General features: G+C 40.8%; 1 protein-coding gene across 2 annotated transcripts in view; it reads left to right on the forward strand.

Moving 5' to 3' along the window:
* Positions 1-13,681, forward strand: part of ADGRD1 (adhesion G protein-coupled receptor D1) — a 170,326-nt gene extending 156,645 nt beyond the window's left edge. For both annotated transcript variants that reach the window (XM_054219356.1, XM_054219357.1), the window contains 4 exons: positions 7,446-7,572; positions 8,718-8,759; positions 10,691-10,783; positions 11,468-13,681. In XM_054219356.1, the coding sequence (XP_054075331.1) occupies positions 7,446-7,572; positions 8,718-8,759; positions 10,691-10,783; positions 11,468-11,563 (358 nt within the window). In that variant the 3' untranslated portion in view covers positions 11,564-13,681. The remainder of the gene's footprint in view (positions 1-7,445; positions 7,573-8,717; positions 8,760-10,690; positions 10,784-11,467) is intronic.
* Positions 13,682-19,697: the final 6,016 nt, after the last annotated feature.

A 19,697-nucleotide genomic window follows, 5' to 3' on the forward strand; every position in this document is an offset into this window, starting at 1 on the left:
CTAGCAGCATCTTCCCTGGATTATAAATGACACACACCAGAAAGCAACGATCTGAAGTGTCTGTAAATATTTCTTATGCAATTTCACAAAATGACTTTGAAAGGGCAAATAACTTTTGGGAATATGGGAAATAGCATCTGCAGTTACCAGTGGTTTCATTTTTGGGGTTTTTTTTTTTTTTTTAAATTTATTATAGTTGTGCCTAGAATCACCCGAGATTAGGCTAGGAACTGTATGTGTGCTAATTAAAAGACATTCCTTGTGCCATCAGCTTTATTGTCTACATAGCTGAGACAAAGCGTAGGAGGAGAAAAAGGTGCATGTATATTTGCAGAAGTTCACGAGCTACTGCTCAGTGGCAGGAGCAGAATTAAAATCCACATCTTTCCTTTCTGAGATGAGAGCTATACTTGTTAGATCAAGATGTCTAGCAGAGTTCAGAGATTAATTTCATTTCGAAAAAACCCCAAACACCTACTCTCAATGCCACTTGCATGCAGTGTGCAGAGCAAATTGGTTGCTAAGTTAGAAGGGGCCCTGAGGGATTGGAATGAAGTCTGTGCTTTGGCTACTCTGCCGAGCTGCTGGTACCACCCACAGCACATTTCTCTGCTGAGACTTGGCTGTTCTTTACCAAGGAGTGAAAAGGAGTTTGATCCTGAAGACTCCAAACAATATCAGTGGCTTTGGATCAGCCCCAAAGGCTGTGCGTATGTTTTCATTGCTGTTCGCTGCCTAGTTCACTAAAAAACGTGAGCTGTTACCAGCGTTCTTCCATTTGTCTGTTTGATGTTGGCGGCGACTCGCCACCTAAATCACTTGGTATTGGGTTTGCTCCTTGGAGAACCAGGTCACAAAGTGAGGAGCAGCACGCAGCGCCCCTGAGTGCCGGGGGCAGAAGAGCTGCCCTTTCTCTGACGGCAGCCGGGGGGGCAGCCCGAGTGCTGGGCAGAGGGGGCAGGCGCGGCGGGGGGTGTGCGGTGGAAGCACTGCGGAACTGGAATGGAAAACATTTTTGTTCCCGGTCAGAATTGCTGCATGTGCTTTCCCAGCAGCTTTCCAGCTTCCAGCTTCGACGTTAGTGAACATTACTTGTAACAAATGGGAAACTGGAGCAAAATTCAACCTGTCCCAGCATTATTCTGAAATCCTAGTTACTGACTTTTGGATTTATTTAATTGTATTTATAAAGGATATTGCTGACAGTGGCTAGTGAAGAGTTTAAGAAACAAGAGAGGAAATTCAGTTAAATGGCCTATTTGTCAGGATAACAATTTTAATGAATTGTTGTGAAGGATTTTTCACTTTTTTTAGGCAGTGTTTCCTCCAATTATTATATAGTCTTGGCGTATGGGTCTGAATTTAGTTCTTACTTCAGCAGGCATCATGACTGAAAAGTGGATGTCAGAAGTCTTAAAAGGATTAGTGCTCCATATATAACCAATAAAATTGATTTGTGAATTAGGGGTCCCCTTCACAGAAGTAATAAAATTTCTCTTCTGAAAGCAGTGAAATTTCTTTCTTGTAGCTGTCAGTGTAGTCATTCTGCATCGGTGTAAGATATCGACAGTGTGCTCAGGGCAACAGCAGAAAAGGGCAGAGATTAAATAAGGGGAAGGGAGCAATCTCAATTGAGTAGAGCTGTTCCAAACCAATTGCAAATACAATAAAACTGTAAGGCCCAACCCTGCTCTTGGAAAAATGTTCCCAGTGACTTCAGTAAGAGTGCAATGATTTTATATGCTGTTGGTAATGAAAATACGCCTCAGAGGTCCTGAAACCTGTACTTTTTGCACACCAGGACTTCAATACAGCTCTGATAATTATCTGGCTCAAAAAGCTTCCCTTCCTCTATTGACTGATTGGCGCACACTTCAGGATCTCCACTGGTGTAAAACACTGGCTATCAGGCTGTCTCTGAGCAAGATACACAGAAAATATCAAAATCCTGCACTGAAGTGAATGCTAAACCAAAAGCAGCCAAACAAAGCCAACTGAAGAAATTTGGAGTGGAAGATCTCTGGTGAGGAAGGTTTACTCCTCAGGAATTAGAATTAAACTGTAAGAACAGGAAAAAGGAAGAAAAATGCTTTTTTTTCAACAGGAGATTTAAAGGGTGAGTGCATGTTAAATGGACAGCTTGATTAACAATTAATGAATAAAGTTAACGCTGTTCTTGCAAGAAGCGTATCAGAAAGATTTCCTAAGGATTTTGGAAGGACTCCACCCCGTCCCCTGGCCGGGCGCTCATCCAGGGGTGCTGGGACTGTGCACGAGCCTATAAGGACCAGCACGGTCTGCAGAGCCCCTGCGGGGCCGGTGGCCGAGGGGGTAGTGCTGGGCAGTGCTAGTTCCTTGCCACTTGCTTTTTGCAATACCCCAGCACGCAAATCCGAAGGAAATCAAGCCGTGCCAAAGTGGTTCTTGGTGAGGGGTGCTCCAGAAGCCTCTGCAGCCCAGCTGAAGAGATTGTTAGTGCTGGGGCAGAGCGAGCAACAACCCCCACTGCAGGCTGAATGGATAGATAGGCTATGTACAGCTATCCCAAAGGCTATTCCATATAACATCATAGAATAGTTTGTGTTGGAAGGGACCTTTAAAGGTCATCTAGTTCAACACCCACTGGATATAAAAATATATACACTGGATATAAAAATTTAATCAGACTCAAGATATTTTTGTATTTTCCAGAAGTTGTCTATATTGCAAAGTAATAACAGGTATATACTTTAAAAAATATATATTGGCAAAAGGAAACAACAGAACGGAAAAAAGAATTTTTTTGTGCTAGTTTTGCTTTGTTCCAAATGAATGAATTCCAGGACAAATCATTCAGCGTATATAGAGGCAGAGAGACAAAAAGCTCACCAAACTTAATGCTATTAGACTGCAGAAGAGTAACAACATTTGAGCTTTTAAAAGTGTATGTAAGAAACAGGCTGTCAGGCTGCTTCAGTTTCCAAGGCCAGAGCATGAGAAGGGGCACACAGGAGAAATTCAGAGGGTCCTTTGTAAGGCAGTGGCCACTCTGTTTTCTGACACATTAGGGTACAAGGACAAAGAAAGATTTTAGCAAGGTTTATGAAGTCCTGGTGGGGCTGGACCTCAATATCTGCAAAGTAAGACCTGCCCCTGCCCCAAAGTATTGCTTCTTCCTGTCACCAATTTCTTGGACAATAAAAAGCTCAAGTGATGGTAGTGACTTTTTTTTAAGGTTGACAGTTTAAGTCGTGCAGTATTCCTTCTCCAAAAATGACACGTTTTTGATTGTGCTCTGTATCTTAGTGTACTAGAACTAATCTACTAAAATATTCATGTAGCAAAGAAAAATGGGAATAAAAAAATAAAGTATGTGCAGTGTGTTGGAATTAATGTGCCTAGTGGAACATTAACTTTTGTATTTCTAAGATTTTTTAACCTTGCCACCTTAATGGTGCTCTGACACAGCATTTTACATTTAGTATTTTTCTTCTTTAAAGTTCAAAGACAAAATGAAGTAAGGATGGGAAGGGGAGGGGTAAGTGGAAGAAAATAAAAGAGGGTCAAGAACAATAGACCTGAGTCCTTTGCTTGGTGAGTAAAGCTCATAAACACCTTGAACTAATAATTTCATATATAGGATGAAATCCAGAGCATCCAAGCATAGAAAGCCACGCAATAATTAGGCAAAAAAAAAGACATAATGAGATTTAACTGATACGTATGCAGAGCTGACCCTTAGTCTTAAATGAATTTCACCCTCACATAGCTGCTCTTCTAAATGGATGTGCATGAAACATCAGTATGTTGGCATGAAAAATCCCACATCTGTATTTTGTTTTCACTTTTAGCTATGTATTTCTGCTCCTCATGTGCTGAACCTTGTGCTTAATAGTGAGCAGTCTTTATTAATACATTATTTTAAAAAATACAGAAGGCATTTGTGATGTTAAAGGCTACTGAAAATCCAAACGGTAAGAATGACTTTGAAAACAAATGAAATTGAGTACCTAACTCTATTCTGCCCCCAACTACAAATTATAGATGAAGCTTTTTATGCTCTGACTCAAAAACAAATAATCAAAACTTATTTTTGGCAACAAACCAGATGGGGAAAATTATATTCCAAACTGCAAATTTTATAAAAATTGAAAGCGTGAGAACAAAAGAGAAAAGGAAAAAAGGGTGGTTTGTAATGAAGACGGTTTTACAAGTGTAGCTGTGTTGGGCATGCTAACCACCTGCTGCATCAGGTTAGAGAGGACATCTAAACCGTCATGGAATCTGAAGGTACCTAACCCTTCTTCCAGGTGTTTGTGCAGCCTTCCCCCCCAGCCTGCCCCGCGTCCTGCACAGCTGCCCTTTCCTGAAGGCACAAGGGCTCTGTAGGATTACATGGGTCTTTCTGCACAAAGTTGATTGCAAGAGGTGGTCTGCTGGCACCTCCCCAGTGGAGCACGTTAGAGTTGAGGTCATGAACTTTAATCTTTAATCAAAGCATCCTTGGTTCATGAAGATAAACTTGTATCCGTTGTTTTGAAATTGTATCTTTTAAAATGCATTTTTGAATTAAATAGGAGAGCTCAAGCTTTAAGGTATTCCTTCATTTTATGGACGGAAAAAACTTTTTGCAGAATTAAATTGAATTGTGCAGAAATACTCATGGCCAAGGACATAAATATAAGAATCAATACAGAAGAAAAAAAAAAGAAGATGCCAGATTCTTCCCTGTCCCGGATTCCCTATAAACCTGAAGCCTATGCAGTTCTTCAACATCCACTTTTAATCAAGGATATAAGAAAGTGTGTGCTCAGGTCACCGAAATGAACAAGATGTCTTGTCTCTAAGTTTAATTAGAAGATTTCTTCATTGAATTGTGTTGTACAAAATTCTCATTTATTTTATGTTTGTTGTAATTACAAGCGGTCTCTTGTCATGCAGCTCTACGCGCTTCTCTCCTGAACCTGTCTTTAATCTGTACGAGGGGGTGAAAGGCACAAGTAGGACATTAATCTCCCTAAAACAACTCTCTCTTTTGCATAGGTTTCCAACTAAATAGAAATCTGCTAATTTCTGAAAAATGTAGCTTTAGTGAGCATGGACTGACTTTTAGTTTCTCACTACCCCGTTCCATTTACTGCCCTCTTGGCTTCTTTATCTATAGTTGTACCATAGACTTAAATTCACTGAAATATTTTAAACACACATTTAATTGTAAGCATGTGCTTAAATCCTGTGAGCTACAACGGGAATTAAGGGAGTGTTTATAACTGCTGTGGTAAGTAGGGATTAGATGTATGTGCTGTGTTGGTTCAGGATGTTTCAAATGGGGACAGGTCCCTTCTTCCTGCTTTCTGTCTTGTACCACCGAAATTGTACTCGGCTGCCCAGGAGGACAAGTGTGTCCTTTGATAGCTGTCATTGAAAATGTGGTGCCTGGACGTGCAAAGGTTCGACATCTATTCATCCTTGACAGGCAAAATTGTACTGGGCTGTCTAGTTAGTAGTCTCTTGACAACAAGAATGTTTTGCCCTGTGGGATTCATGGGGGTGTTTGAGTGATGACAGAGGGGACGGACATCAGGAATGCTTTTGAGTTGCCCAGTGCTGGGAACTAGATGTATAGCACTTACTGGGAAAAAGAGAGTGATGACTTATTAACTCCCTTATTGGTCACCTGGCCCTCTCTGTTTTTCACCTGCCTTTACTGGGTTAAATTGATGTGAAAACAAGCTGTAGAGGTGTTTATTGTTTTAATCAAAAGACAGATGGATTAGGCTAAGAACAGAAGGACTGCCATCTCGGATTAAACCAGATGGACTGGGGGCCCATCCAACCCTCTATCCCCACTACAAAGTTCAAGCAGAGTGATTCTTCTCCAAATACATATTCCCACCTTTCTGCACACAAAAGATTAGGGACTTCTTGCACAAGCGACTGCATCTGAATTGTCACATTTAACAATCCACAAACAAACTGTCTTGCATGACCTTACAGGAGCCTTGTTAGATGTCCATAGCATCCTGTGGCAAGGACTCCCATAGACTAATCCGGTTGTCTTCCTATTTTTTCTGTGATTACACTAGAAACAGTCTGTAGGGCTCTTGCTATGACACTCTTGAAGTCAATATTGCAGGGTATATGCAGACACAAAAGTACAATTCTTTAGAGCAATTCATTAGCATGAATCAGAGATGATGCTCTCAGGGCTTCATAAGAAGACAATTGTGTGGGATAAGCAATAATCTCTGTGAATTAAATTTCATCAATTGTGCCCGTCTTTCTTGGAAAGGGTTGAGTGGAATTCAATTGCAGAAAGAGATATTAGCAATGCTTATGTCAAAGCAGAAAATGGATGCAAGAATTGCCAGTGCCTCTTCTGCAGGGTTCCAAGTGCTCAGTGAGGTTTGGTTGCCCTTAATTCCTGTTGTAGATGAAGGAAATCAGCTCCTTGTGGAAAGTTCTTTGGTCTTTAATGTAGAAGGCTATGAACACACTGAAGAGACGTAACTGCGATCTTACAATTCTAAGTGCTATGCCTTTGTTTTCTCTGTGGTTCCCTTTGTTTACTCTTTATATAAAATTTGGTCCATAGAATTCAGCTGTTACAGAAAACTTTCCGTGATCATTTAATTCTCTAGTATACCACAATTTCTTTTCATCTACCACTGGAACAAACGTATTGTACAGAGCTCATTAAAGCAAAACCAAAAATCCCTCTTATTTTCTCAGTGCTATTAGTTTTTCATCTGTCGTATCACCTTTTATTGAAATTCTGCCAAATACTTCAAGCTAAGCAGAGTGAACATATATCAGCAGGGACCTCTGAGAAACACAAGCTATTTCAATATTTGGCATACGTTTCTCTGAATCAACTCTGAACAAAGCAGGGTGGTAGCAGAATAATACCACGGCGTTAGAGGGTTTGCATTTTGCAGAGGTACATTGTGGTTCTTCCCATTTGTGGTGATTAAAAATCCCAAGTCGCTGCCTAGAAGAGAAATACTGTGTTGTCTTGACTCAACTATAGTGCTGAGCAAATGTATTTTGGATATACTAGATACAGTAGTTTTAGTTTTCCATGTGATGCTGCCTTTGTTCTCAGTTTCTGCCCTCTGTTTTTGACTCTTACACTTGACTCCTCACTGACAAAATGACGATACTTCACTGTAAACGGAAGATCTGGCTGCTGAAGTGATAGGACCATCTCTCCATCTCTTGCCCTGCACCCTCAGTTACTGACTCTTGATCTGTATTTATCCCATGTGATACCGGAGTTCTGTTATCCCCATTTTCACAGATGAGGAATGAGTAATTAAAAGACTCGCCCATTAAAAGAACTATATGGCAAAGAGAGTCATACACCCCCCACCTTGCTGCCAGGACATAACCGATATCCTCCCTGGTGTGGGCGCTGAAAATTGTTTAACTCTCTCACCACATTTCCTATTTTCATTTTCTTTCAGACTAACAGCTAAAGCCGTCGCGGTTCTCTTACCAATCTTGGGAAGCTCGTGGATCTTTGGGATTTTGGCTGTCAATGCCCACGCATTAGTATTTCAGTATATATTTGCTGTTTTCAATTCACTACAAGTAAGTACCTGGTGGGAGAGTTTATGGCTACCAAACTGCTGCTGAGATCCAATAAGCGGATCATTAGTAAAGTTTTCATATGTTTGTGTCTGCTGGATTTTTTCTATTTTTCTTCCTCTGTCTTTTAAGTCTGTGCTGACCATACAGTGCTGGCAATTGCTTAGTCTTTGTATGAACAGAACTTTTATCCCACTCCTTAGTGTTTCCAGTAGCAATAATTAAATAAATGAGACAGTGAGCTTGGGAAATGGAATTCATTCTTCCAGCACCGTGTACCACAGGCAAGATTCTTTAGTAGAGATATCAGAAGAGTTTTTCAGTGTCAGTTTGAGGCTTCATTACTGAGACTAAATGAAAGCAAAAAGAAGTTTGTGGGAATGGGGCGGCAAAAGGAGAAAAGTGGAGCTATTCTGCATTCTGCAGAAACCAGCATGTGACTCCTGCCTGCAGGCAATTACACCCTCCTCTTCTTAAGACACCAATCCAGAAAAATAGCTGCATCCAAGGTGGAATGTAAGGATCTGCTTAGCTGTAAGCGGGTGTTTCAGTAGAGGCATTAACCTGTATCAACAGGGTTCTCCCCATGAACTGATAAGAAAATTTCCAATTTTCATCCAAAATAAAAAAACCTAAGTTTGACTGAATACTCCCAAAAGAAAATAAATTTATTTTTGGAGGGAAAGGGGATGGGACTTTTTCACATTCCATTGGACAAAAAGCCCAAATATAGCAAACTTATTTTGTGAGTTTTCCTAATGCTAATACCCTGGTTTTCTAATGTGAAAAATAGTGATTTGGTGTTTCCCAAAGAGCATTTCCCTCTGCCTTTACCTTTGCAAGCACAGAGAAATAGTTCTCTTGTTGCCATGAGAACAGAACTCCAGCTTCGTTTCAGCCTGATTTCTCCTCTGGCACCCCAAAGTTTAGGAGATGCTGTTTTACAGGAAAAGGTCCGGACAAGCCTCATAGTAACCTAACGCTGCAGGTTTCTCCAGTTTAACATGGGGCTCAATTTGGCCTACTCTTCTGTATTTATAGATCTCCAGCTACTCAATACCTGCTTTACACAATACTGTGAGAAATACATCATTGTGTCTTATTCTCCATAGTCAGTCTTCACCCTTCTCCCTTTTATTTGTTTTCAGGGATTTTTCATGTTCCTGTTTCACTGTCTTCTGAATTCAGAGGTATGTAACCAAATCAGGTTAACAAATTTGATGTTACCAAATTCAAGTAACATAAGTATAAAACAAGAACATACTTTATTATTATAGTTGCCTGCTACGCCAATGATTTCTTTTTTCTTTCAATTAATACATGACTGTCACTGACTTTATGACTTGTGGCATTTTGACAAATGCTTGACATTTATTTTATTTAACATAAGAAAGGTTTTTTTTAAGAAAACAAAAGAGAGAAGAGAAGAGAAGGCAGCTCAAGACTCAGGGAAGAAGCACTCCTGAGGGCTGGAGGGGCTGTGCAGGGCACGGGCTGTGCGGCTAAGGGAGGATGCTTAACAGAGGCAGCAGGACTCGCTCTGGCGCTCCCCGTTGGGGACCTCTGGCTTTGTTACATCTGCAGTTCCAGAGAGGAAAAGAAATATTTTCCCCAGCAAAACAGGCTTTTGGAAGTTACTCGTGCAATCCTTAATGGGAAACCAAACACAATAGAACATATTCCAGGTATTTTTCTTGGCAGAAAGTTCAGGATTTCATAGTGGACCAAGAGGCGTCTTTTTCCATTAAGGCTGTCTCAGAGCAACTGGGGTAAAGGCAAGACAAGGCTCATGTAAATGGGCTTGTGGAGACCATCTCTGCTGGGCCTGGAGCTTGCAGCATCCACTCCTCCCACAGCGTGGGAGGATGGGTCTGGGACCTGAGCAGCCTGTCCCACAGCACGCGTCCGACGTGCCAGTGTCACCCCTGACAGCTCAGTCATCGAAGTCCCTCAGCTTCCCTCAGCAATGTGGCTCTGGGCCTCGCTAGCCTCCCTACTGCCACTCCTAAATTGTAGTTTTTGTCTTTCTTACTGTTTTAGCTACTATGTTTATAAAGAGTAGGTAATTCCCTTCCTCTCCACAGGACAGGGAAGACTGTAAGACTTAGCCTGTCTTCCCCCAGTCTCTTCTTTGGATTAAACCTAAGCTTCTCGTAACGTGTTTGCGTGACCTGTGATCATCCTCACTGCTCTCTCCAGGGCTGACTCCAGCTGGTCCCTGTTTTTCCTGGGATGCCAGACACAATGCTATAGCTGAGGCCATGCCAGTGTAGCATAGGGAGGAAATACTACTTTGTGTGTTTTGCAGACTATGCTCCTCCCGACGAGATGTTCTTTATCACAACATCGTAATGCTGGCCAGTCACTTCCAGCCAGTAATCCTTGATAAATCTCACCTACTTGCCTAAAGAATGACTGTCTCACCATCTTTTCTTTATGCAGCTGATTATTTTCACCTTGGTGCAGAATCTTCCTACATCTATAGGGAAATTCATCCAGCATGTTTAAGTTATTTCAGTTTTCAAAAGGCTGGCAGCTGGCTTACACCCTCATGGCATCTGGATACCACCAGGGCTGCACGAGCTCCAGGGAGAGCCTGCCTGAATGGGGGAGCTTGTGGTTCAGCCTGGGGCTGAATATTTAGTAAGAAAATGTGAAAGAGTCCTAGTGAGCTGCTGAAAATCACTATAATGGCACCTTATGAACTCTTTCAAACCAGGACTGCAAATACTGGGGATGGATGCTTCTATGCCCTGCAGTTTGGGGTTTTTGCTTTGATTGGTTTTTATTTTTCACAAGATGAATGGTAATGCAGTCAGACCTTGGAGGTAGGACTTGGAGGATGGAATAACATGAAAATGTTGACAATGAAATGAGACATAAGTGAGGTTATACAATGCTTTGTATTTAAAGTACGGATACTTGAAAAGTAAAGTTAAATTTTAAAATAAGGCCATAAATACAAAGGAAAATGTAGGGGCGGATTGTTTGTTGTTTTTTAGTACAGTGACGTTAATATGGAGGAAGGATAATGGGGAAATGATCGTAGGCTGCACCTGTGAAAATAAACACAACTTTTTCAAAAGAAATCTTCTATCTGGTTTCATTCTTTTTCCCAAAGGTTAGAGCTGCCTTTAAGCACAAAACCAAGGTCTGGTCCCTTACCAGTAGTTCCACTCGCAACATCAATGTGAAACCCTTCAATTCAGACATTGTGAGTATTCCTCTCTTTTTTTTTTCCCTATTGAACTTGAAAGTGTTCCACATTAAATTCTGTTGGAAGGAAAAGGACACAAGTAGGCACATGGGTATTTTTAGTACCGCACCTAATGCATGGTGTAGACAGGTGGAATCAGCAAGTATTAAGTTGCAGCTACAATATCGGTTTTGAAAGCAAAGGACAAAATTCTACTTCCTGGTAAACTATCAAATAAAAGTAAACAAAGGTTTATGAACTCTGGAGTATGGTTCAATGAGACTATTCCCACCAGTTGTAATGGACTTCATATTATGCATTCAAGCAGCATTTTGGCAACGTATTTGTCTGATGATGATGGCTTTTTGATAGGGCACTTTTACATTTAAGCCCGAGGAATAAAATCTTAAATAAATCAAGAAGTGAATATGCTTTTCTAGCTCTCCTTAAATTGTCTTGAGGCAAAAGACATTTGTTTTTATAAAGAACCAGACTTCTGAAGTGATAGGTATTATTAAGTGATCGTTGCCAATCACCTTAGATCCTGGCAATAACTGTTTAAAAATCCTTTATAGCATATGCTCTCAAGACACTGTGACAACACTGTAATGTAAACAGATGCTTTCAGGCTTTTATTTCATCCAGACATGAGTGGTTTAGCAAAATAAATAAATCTATTTTCAATATTATTTTGTTTTCCAGATGACTGGGAATAGGCCAGGCACAACCCCCACAAAGCTGAACACCTGGGATAAAAGCACCAATTCAGCCAACCGCATTGATTTATCAGCGGTCTGACAGTAATACCAGCTTCTCAGTGAAAATCAAGCCATACATCCAGGACCTCTGACACAGTGTCCACCAGTTTTTTTTCCTCACTGTTAATACCAGTAGAAAACTGCTTTTCTAATCACTGCCTAATAAATTGGAAATTGCCATATTGTTTTGTTGAGTAAATAGCCCTCATCTGCTTGCCTTCGGGACTGTAACGCATTCTACCACTTGGCTATTAGCAATGTCTGCAAAAATAACTAGCACAAATATACACTGGATGGTTTTGTCAGCAATGATGAAAACACTAGGTACACAGAAAGGGCTTATTGCTATCTGAATCATTCCAGCTCCCAGAACTGAGGAAAGGCAACGTGCCTCTGGAAAGATGGATTTTTATGCTCTAAAATGAAATGCTTCCCATTGTGATGTTGTCGTGGGGCTATTCTGGTCTTGCTGTGCACTCTCTGTTTACATTTATTACCTTACAGAATCCGTTTATTGAAGTGAAGCTTATTCAAAATACATAGTGTGGTGATTAATTTAAATGCTACAAGGAAGCCAGGACTTGAGGGAGAAGCAGGTTCCAGCTACTCAGCTCCCAGCATGGGCGTGGAATTAGCAAAGCTAATATATGTCTCTATGCACATAAACAGCACATGTAACATGTAATACTCCTGTATGTGACCTATTAGTATTTTGGATGTTCCTATTTACACCGTATCTATAAAAGGTAGAAATGGCTAAGGTTGTCCCATAGCAGTCCACAGGATTCCTGTCGCTGATTTGTTTCTGGTGACGTATCGCAATACAAAGTATTTGTATTGCTTTGCCCGACGCTTTTGGTTGCAATCAACTATCCGTCAAGTGCATTTCACAAACGCGCTGTAGCTTTTGGAAATCAAAACCTGGCACTGTGACGTATCTGTCTCCTTTCACTGGTCAAATCGAGACACTGAATTCCAACCACAAAAATGTAACACAATGATATACTGTGAAGACAGCCAGACTACAAATAAGTCTATGTATTGTTACCTACAGACATCTTTTAGATAGGCCTCTGCAGAGTCTTTTGTGGTTTTAAACTGTGCTCAGCACTTAATAGCTTCTGCTTTAGTACTGCCATGAAGTATCTTTCAAGAGTAAAAAAACCACTGTAATTTTTCTTTGGAAGCAGTGTTTGGAGCACGAGGGGGTGCAATCTCGGCTGCACCGTTCCAGCTGGGGGTGAAGCAGAATACGAGCCCCGGAGTGGTCAAAGCCCCTCGAGGTGTGTCTTGCTCTTGGATTTTCTCAGCAGCCAGGGCCTCCAGGGCAATTGCAAAGACGAGCCCCGCTCTGTGCAGGTGGCTTTGCAGCCATGGCTTTGCATCCCCAGCTCTTCCCTCTTTGCAGCACCTCTCTCCCTAATGCACTGGGTATACTGGTTTGCAGGAATTACCGAGGTAATTATACTGGCTTTCCTAATACAGTGGGCTATCAAAATGCTACAAAAGGAGGGAAGTACGCAAATCTTCAATCTCATTTTTTGCTAAGTAAATCTGCTATTGATTTCTGAGAGAAAAGGTATTTGCACCCTAATGTGCAGGGTGGAAATTGCTTATTAGATAGTAAGTTTGTAAATTTGTAAAAAAAAGAAAAGTAAATTGATCTTTAGGGAACAGGAACCATTCATCAATTAGGACTAAATTTAGTGAAATGTCTCATCCAAAAGAAATGGAGTTGAAAGTTTAGAAAACATCAATGCATTTCATTTTTGATTGATCCAAAACAAGTTTTCTCCCTGTTTCCTTCTTGCACTAAGAAAAAATGATCTGTTTCAGTTTGGACCAATCTTTTCCACCTCCTGTGCCTTCTCCCCTTCCTGGCCAAGACTTGTTGGTATGGGCACCAAACTGAAACCCCAGAGTTTGTCTGTGGCTACAAATTAAAGCATTGTACAGAAATTATCCTAGTTTCATCAGATACATGCTGGCTTTATGCAGCTACAACAGAGCAGACCGTGACATACTGCATATCACACATATACATGCATGAAATATATAAGCTTCTACTCAATTTCCTATTGCTAAATAACTCAAGTTGTTGACAGCTAACTCTAAAAGGCGGGGCAGTAAAAGCCAAATATCTAAATGGCTATGTCTATTTTGGCTTTTGTCTATGGCTTTTTCCGAGCCATTTCTACATTGGACTGTCTTACAGCTGTGCAAATATATGGGCTTCTCTTGTCCTGAGAACGATTATTTTTTCCCCAAAGGACACAGTAGAAGGAGCCCTTGGAATGTATGGAGGAGATTGTAACAGAACAGTACTGTGATAACAGAGTTCGTCTTTGTATTGCGTGCAGACAACATATTTAAACATATTTTTTATACTGGAGCAGGTGGGTTTTGTTGTGGGTTGGTTGTTTTTTTTTAACACTGTGATCATGGATATAGATTGAAACCCTCCTTGATCAGCCTCTTCTAATCATTGTGTTATAGCACAAACAGTTCCCTGAATGAACTAGAGGACGTATAAAAGCTTTTTTTTAAAAAAAAAATCTTAATTTTAAAGAACATTTGCCCCTACAAAATTTTCATTGCCTGCATTTCCTCCTGTGTTGATGTATATTTGTCACCTATGTCACTACCCACGGTCCATTTGAGAAAAACATGCGACATACAAATGAGAGTACCAACGACAGTGGTATAAAGGGCTACATCTGTTTTTCATCCAGGTATACCATATTTTAAAATTGTTCACCAAATATAGGAAGAGCATGAAAATGTTTTTGGTTTTATACATTAGAATGTGCCATAGATATATTATATATTGAGGGAACATTCATTATCCTGCATGTACGGAGATCCACTGTGGATAACCTGCATCCCGTGCTTTAACTTTTGGACGGTACTTGTGATGAAGCAGTTTATCTTGTTGTTCATGTCACACGAGGTTAGGAGCTAGAACACTGTATTTATATTAGGTTGGGGATGGGATTTCTTCTGTTTTTTTATAAACTAGTGAAAAAACCACAAAGTACAAATGTGTTCCATTGCCATCTAAGTCCATTCCTATTGTTTGATTCAATGTATTTTTGTTGTTACTGACTGCAGCAAATGTACTGAATAAGAAATGCTCAAATGAATCTTTAAACGATCTCTTCCTGTCCTCAGTCTTTTGAAGCCTGAAAATCTTGCAGTTTATTTATGGGCTTGTATATAGCAGCGTTTGCAATATTTTTTTTCAGGACAGCATCATTTTGTCAACAGTATGAAATCTTAATTGAATGAGATGTGAGTTTTAAAATAGGTAATGTAGCAAGAATGACTTTGCCAGTAAGTAGTAAAACAATTTAGTTTTGTTGTTTTTTTTCCCCCCAAATAAATAAGAAATCTTAATTTCCTAAAAGAACTTTGTATTTGTTCAAATTATTCTTTTGACATGGGTTATAAATAACAGCACAACAGTTATGGCTTCCCATGAGTACTATTGTTGTGATTAAACAAGCAGAGCTTTACTCATATGAGAAGTCGTACTATATGTGTCAGGTGTGCCTAGGTAATGTGCAGAAAATATTTTTGTGTTAAAATTTATACCCACAGAATATACTGAGGAAAGTCATTCCCTCCACTTTAAGAAAGGAGTATATTTTATGAAGCAGCTGCTGCAGATTATTTCTTCTAACCCAAGTATTCCAGCAACCTGGTCAAGGTCAGTTCCTAGGTGAAAAAATGACATTTATGAATACGACAAACAGATTCTGTCTCAGACTTAGAGGGGAAACTTCGCATTCTACCAGATCTCTGAATACGGCAGAGTGTGTGTGTTACATGTATGTGTATGTATTTATATATGTACACACACTTAGAGTTAGATATATACACACACACCTATTTTATATATATAAATATATATATAGAGAGAGAGAGAGAAAAAAATACATCTTTCAGAAGTCTCTTACTATCACCACACCAGCATCTTCTTCTCCGCTATATTCTGTGGTTGGGGCCAGAGAATTTGCTGGATGGAAGAGGGGTGCACATGCAACAACTAATGTTCCGTGGCACTTTGCACTCTCCTGCAGCCAAGTAGCTGTGGCAACTATCGACTGCCACCAACTAGCCATGCTTTGGATGCCCAGGAGCGCAGGCACGGTCAGAAAGGTGTTTCTGAAATGCCAGGGGTTTTGACATTGCTCTGCTGTTACCCTGCTGCATGAGCTTCAGCAAGTAACTTTTCCTGACTATGTGTTTATCCCATCAGTGAAATGAAGACGAGACTGTCCTCTTTGCTAAGTGCTTTGAAACTCACAGTTGACAAACAGAGCATTTACTATTAAATACTGATGCTACACGGTTATTTCATTCCTTCACCTGTTGCTGGCTCCAGTGCTGAGGACAAAAGCATTGTACGGCGTGGCCCCTAGCCCTCACCCTGGCCCCGCAATCACTGCGTTATGTGCTCTGCTGGCCCCTGTTACAATGGAAAGCATTAGGACAGAGATTCCTCCATTTTTTCTAACGGCTGCAGAGACGTCCTTCTTATCATAGCTGCAGAGTCTAATATACGCATGGGAGCATCCTTGCATGTGAAGTAGGGCTAGCAGCTCCACCTGCCACGGACGCTGCATCAGAGCAACAGGAGGGAATTACTTTGATGGTGCCCCAGAGCTGCATCAGCCAGGTGGGATTCCTCTGGCCCTTCAGGACAGCCAACTTGTAGCCTTACCAGCAGAAAGAGATCTTTTGGGATTTAGTACAGCCAGGGCAGAAAAACAAGACAAGGTTCAGGCCTCACTTCAGTGGCTCAGAGGAGGAAGCTTTGGCTCTGGGACTAGTTTCACTTGATAGCAGGGCAATGGGTCATAATAAAGTGTATTACAAAAATTGTGATTTTTTTTTTTTTAACTAATGCATATTGTATTCAAACTTCATTACTACTTCAACTTCACTTTTATCTGAAAATGATAACGTAAATTCAGAAATGTACCATCTCAAAGAACAAACAGCTCTAAAAGCGTATCAACAGAGGGGTGCAAACCGGTAGATGACATGTTTTCAAGGTTAAAGCTACTTCTATTATGATTAATGGGCTGCCAGCTGCCTCCTCTATGTTGCATAGCTGTGTAGATGTGGTGGGGTGATGATGGGAAGTTAAATAGGAGGGGAATTATGTGATGAAGAATAACTAGAGTAATTATATCCTGAAAAATTAAAGATTGGAATTTAGATGAGAAAGGTGTTTCATCATCTTTCAATACCCTTTACAAAGAAACCTTCATCCCTTTGTATCCCTCCAAATCACGCAGCAAGCACACATAACGGAATGCTTTCTTGCCATTCTCTGAAACGTAGAGGGTATTTTTAACATTTATCAGTCATGACAGAATAATAAATTAGATAATTTTGGCACTGGTTTAGATCATGTTTGCCTTTAAAAATATTTTCATTATATCTGTGTTATGCTTGGATGACTCAGTGTAGTATGTCATAGATAGTTATTGCTATAATTGCCCTTGTTCACACAATTTTCTTTCTCAATAATCCCATATGTTCTTGGAATTCAGAGGCCATATTTCATCTTGTCAAGGGTGATTACAGTACTAAATGTACCACTGACATCAGCATCTTCACCAGGTACTGACACATGACAGAAATATTGAGTCATAAGGGTGGCTTTTAAGCACTGTTCAGTGCATTTTTTACTAAACAGCTTCCTCCACCAGTTGCTAATTTGCTAAGGCAAATTCCCACTAGAGCAGTTCCAGGCTGCCTAATTTACCTGTGCCAAAGGCAACTGAATTTTTCTCTCCCCATGTTATTTTCTGTTACCGTACAAAAGCAGGCTTGACTGGGCATTGAATGTGTTCCTTTAAGCATTCTCCAAGCTAAGAATTTACTTATCTCTACTTAAAAACATGGAATAATGCATAAAACAGTTCAAGCCAAAAAAAAATAAAATTGAAGCACAATGAGAAACCCTGTCACTGCAAAAGCCTTACGTTTTAGTTTGTGCTCATAATATTCTGGAGGAAAATGCACAATAAAAAAAAAGAACCCTAAAATTTTACCCTCCGGAACTGTCTCAAGTTAAGCAGCAAAGACGGAATGCTCCTCAGAAAATCTGGCCCTTTTACAGTAGGATTTTGACAACTTAAAATTCATATTATGTTGACTATAGCGTGTTTCCTTCTGGCATTTTTGTTTCAGATTCTGCACAGGTCAACTAAATGTGAGCACATCTTCTCACTTAGCCAGTCATATGTCACTAATTTGTCATATTTTTACCATCTCTGAAAAAGAAAAAAAAAGGGGGGGATTGCATGGGCATGTGTCCATAGAGGAAAAAGGGCAAAGCTCAGGCCTCGTACTGACCCATGGGGTCTTTCACACTCTGCTGACGACTGGGTGGGAGGCTTTAGGATCTGAGGCTTAGCATCTGTCAATATTGGCGCAGACAACTTTCTGCAGCAGCAGCAAAGAGCATAATTATAAAACGAAGTATCTGTGGACTATGTTTCACAATTGGTGAGCTGAATATTGTGCATTTAGATTGTATATTATGCATTAAAATCTCTGATGTGTAGTCAATAGAATACACTGCAAGTTTACCTATCAACCTCATGATGTAGGGATATTTTTCAGTCTTATGCTTTTATACGCCCAAAAGACTGCTCGATGTTGCCTGCTAATGACAGCAAGTCAACACACACCGTGCAAGAGGTCTCCCAGAATCGGTTCTTAAAAGCCAGACTATCTATTATTTGATGATGTTATAAGTAGTTTCTTATACCTTCAAACTAAGGGCATATCAAAGCTAGTGGCTGATTATCATTTGGCAAAAAATTAGTTTAATGTTGGAAACTCTCTAAGCAGTTTGCCTAAGCCTTTACTGCTCATCAGTTGTTAGGAATGGTGTTCATTAACTGCCTGAAAAAGAAAAGTTAATTAAAGATGTCACAACTTCTGTGTAGGGTCAACAGTACACAGAGAAGTATCACCATGCAGAAGCTGTACATTGTGCGGAGAAGAAAATAGTTTGAGTAAAATGTTAACACCAGCATCTAATAATTGACTAAATCATTCTCATGTGAAAGAGCCATCTCTGAAGATCTCACATCCGGAATGAGTTGATAGGTGCTCTGGAAATACTGACAGCCAAATCTCCTTGGAATATTCCATCTTTTGAATATGGTAGTTATACACACACACTAACCTCTACTGAAGAGAATAAAGTTTTGACTAGAAATACCCCTTAGCTTCAGTGGGTCTTTGCAGCAAAGGCTGCTGTAGAAAGCATCGTGCTGCTTTGGCTTGCCCCGGCCAGCTGGGGAGGCCCTGATGGTGGCTGCAGCTCCCAGCGATACCTTCCCACATCCACTTGCATCACTCTGATGCCCCGACTGCCCAGGCATCGGCAGCAGATCCCGTATAAGGGCAGACATTCCCACTGACCTCCCACGTGCCCTGAGCCAGCGAGCGTGTGGCACAGCACGGTACCACACCGCATTTCTCACCACGAGCCCCTGAGCATCACAGCTGCTGTAAGGTCAGCACAAAACCCCGCGAGACCTTCCTGCTGCCAGCGCTGGACGGGGCTCAGCAGCACCCGAAGTGAACTGCTGCAGCCGCTGTGTTGCCAGGTGGGCACACACAGAGACGCAGGGCCAGACAGGCAAGGGCAGATGGTGACACCCCCACATTTGTATCAGGAAATGCTTCATCATTACCTCCTTAAATGTGCGCTCCTCATGTGCAGAGCTACGTTTTTATTCACTGTATGTGCATGGTATGTATTACATTTACTGTATTGTCCTATTTCTATCACTGCTTATCTTCAGGAGAGGCCCTCCCCCAGTTAAAAAGAGAGATTGCGGGACAGTAGATGGAATTTCCATCACTTACATTTTGCAGGGAAGAGCACAGCATTTCATTCTACAGCACTGCTGCACAGGCAGGATAGATCACATGCCTTATAGCTCCTCTCTGCCACAGTGTAGTTGCTGCTTCTTTCCGTAATACTGTCAAGGAACTTCCTCTATCTCTCAAACCCATTAAGGAAAATGAATAATCACTGAAAAAGTCATGTCAATGCATTTATCACAGAGAAAAAGCCACACCAGTGAAGCAGTGCAGTCCTTTCATTTTTTTCCAGCAGGGGAGCAGGAATCACCCAG

The sequence above is a fragment of the Rissa tridactyla genome, chromosome 13 (genome assembly GCF_028500815.1).
Source record: "Rissa tridactyla isolate bRisTri1 chromosome 13, bRisTri1.patW.cur.20221130, whole genome shotgun sequence".
Lineage (NCBI taxonomy): Eukaryota > Metazoa > Chordata > Aves > Charadriiformes > Laridae > Rissa > Rissa tridactyla.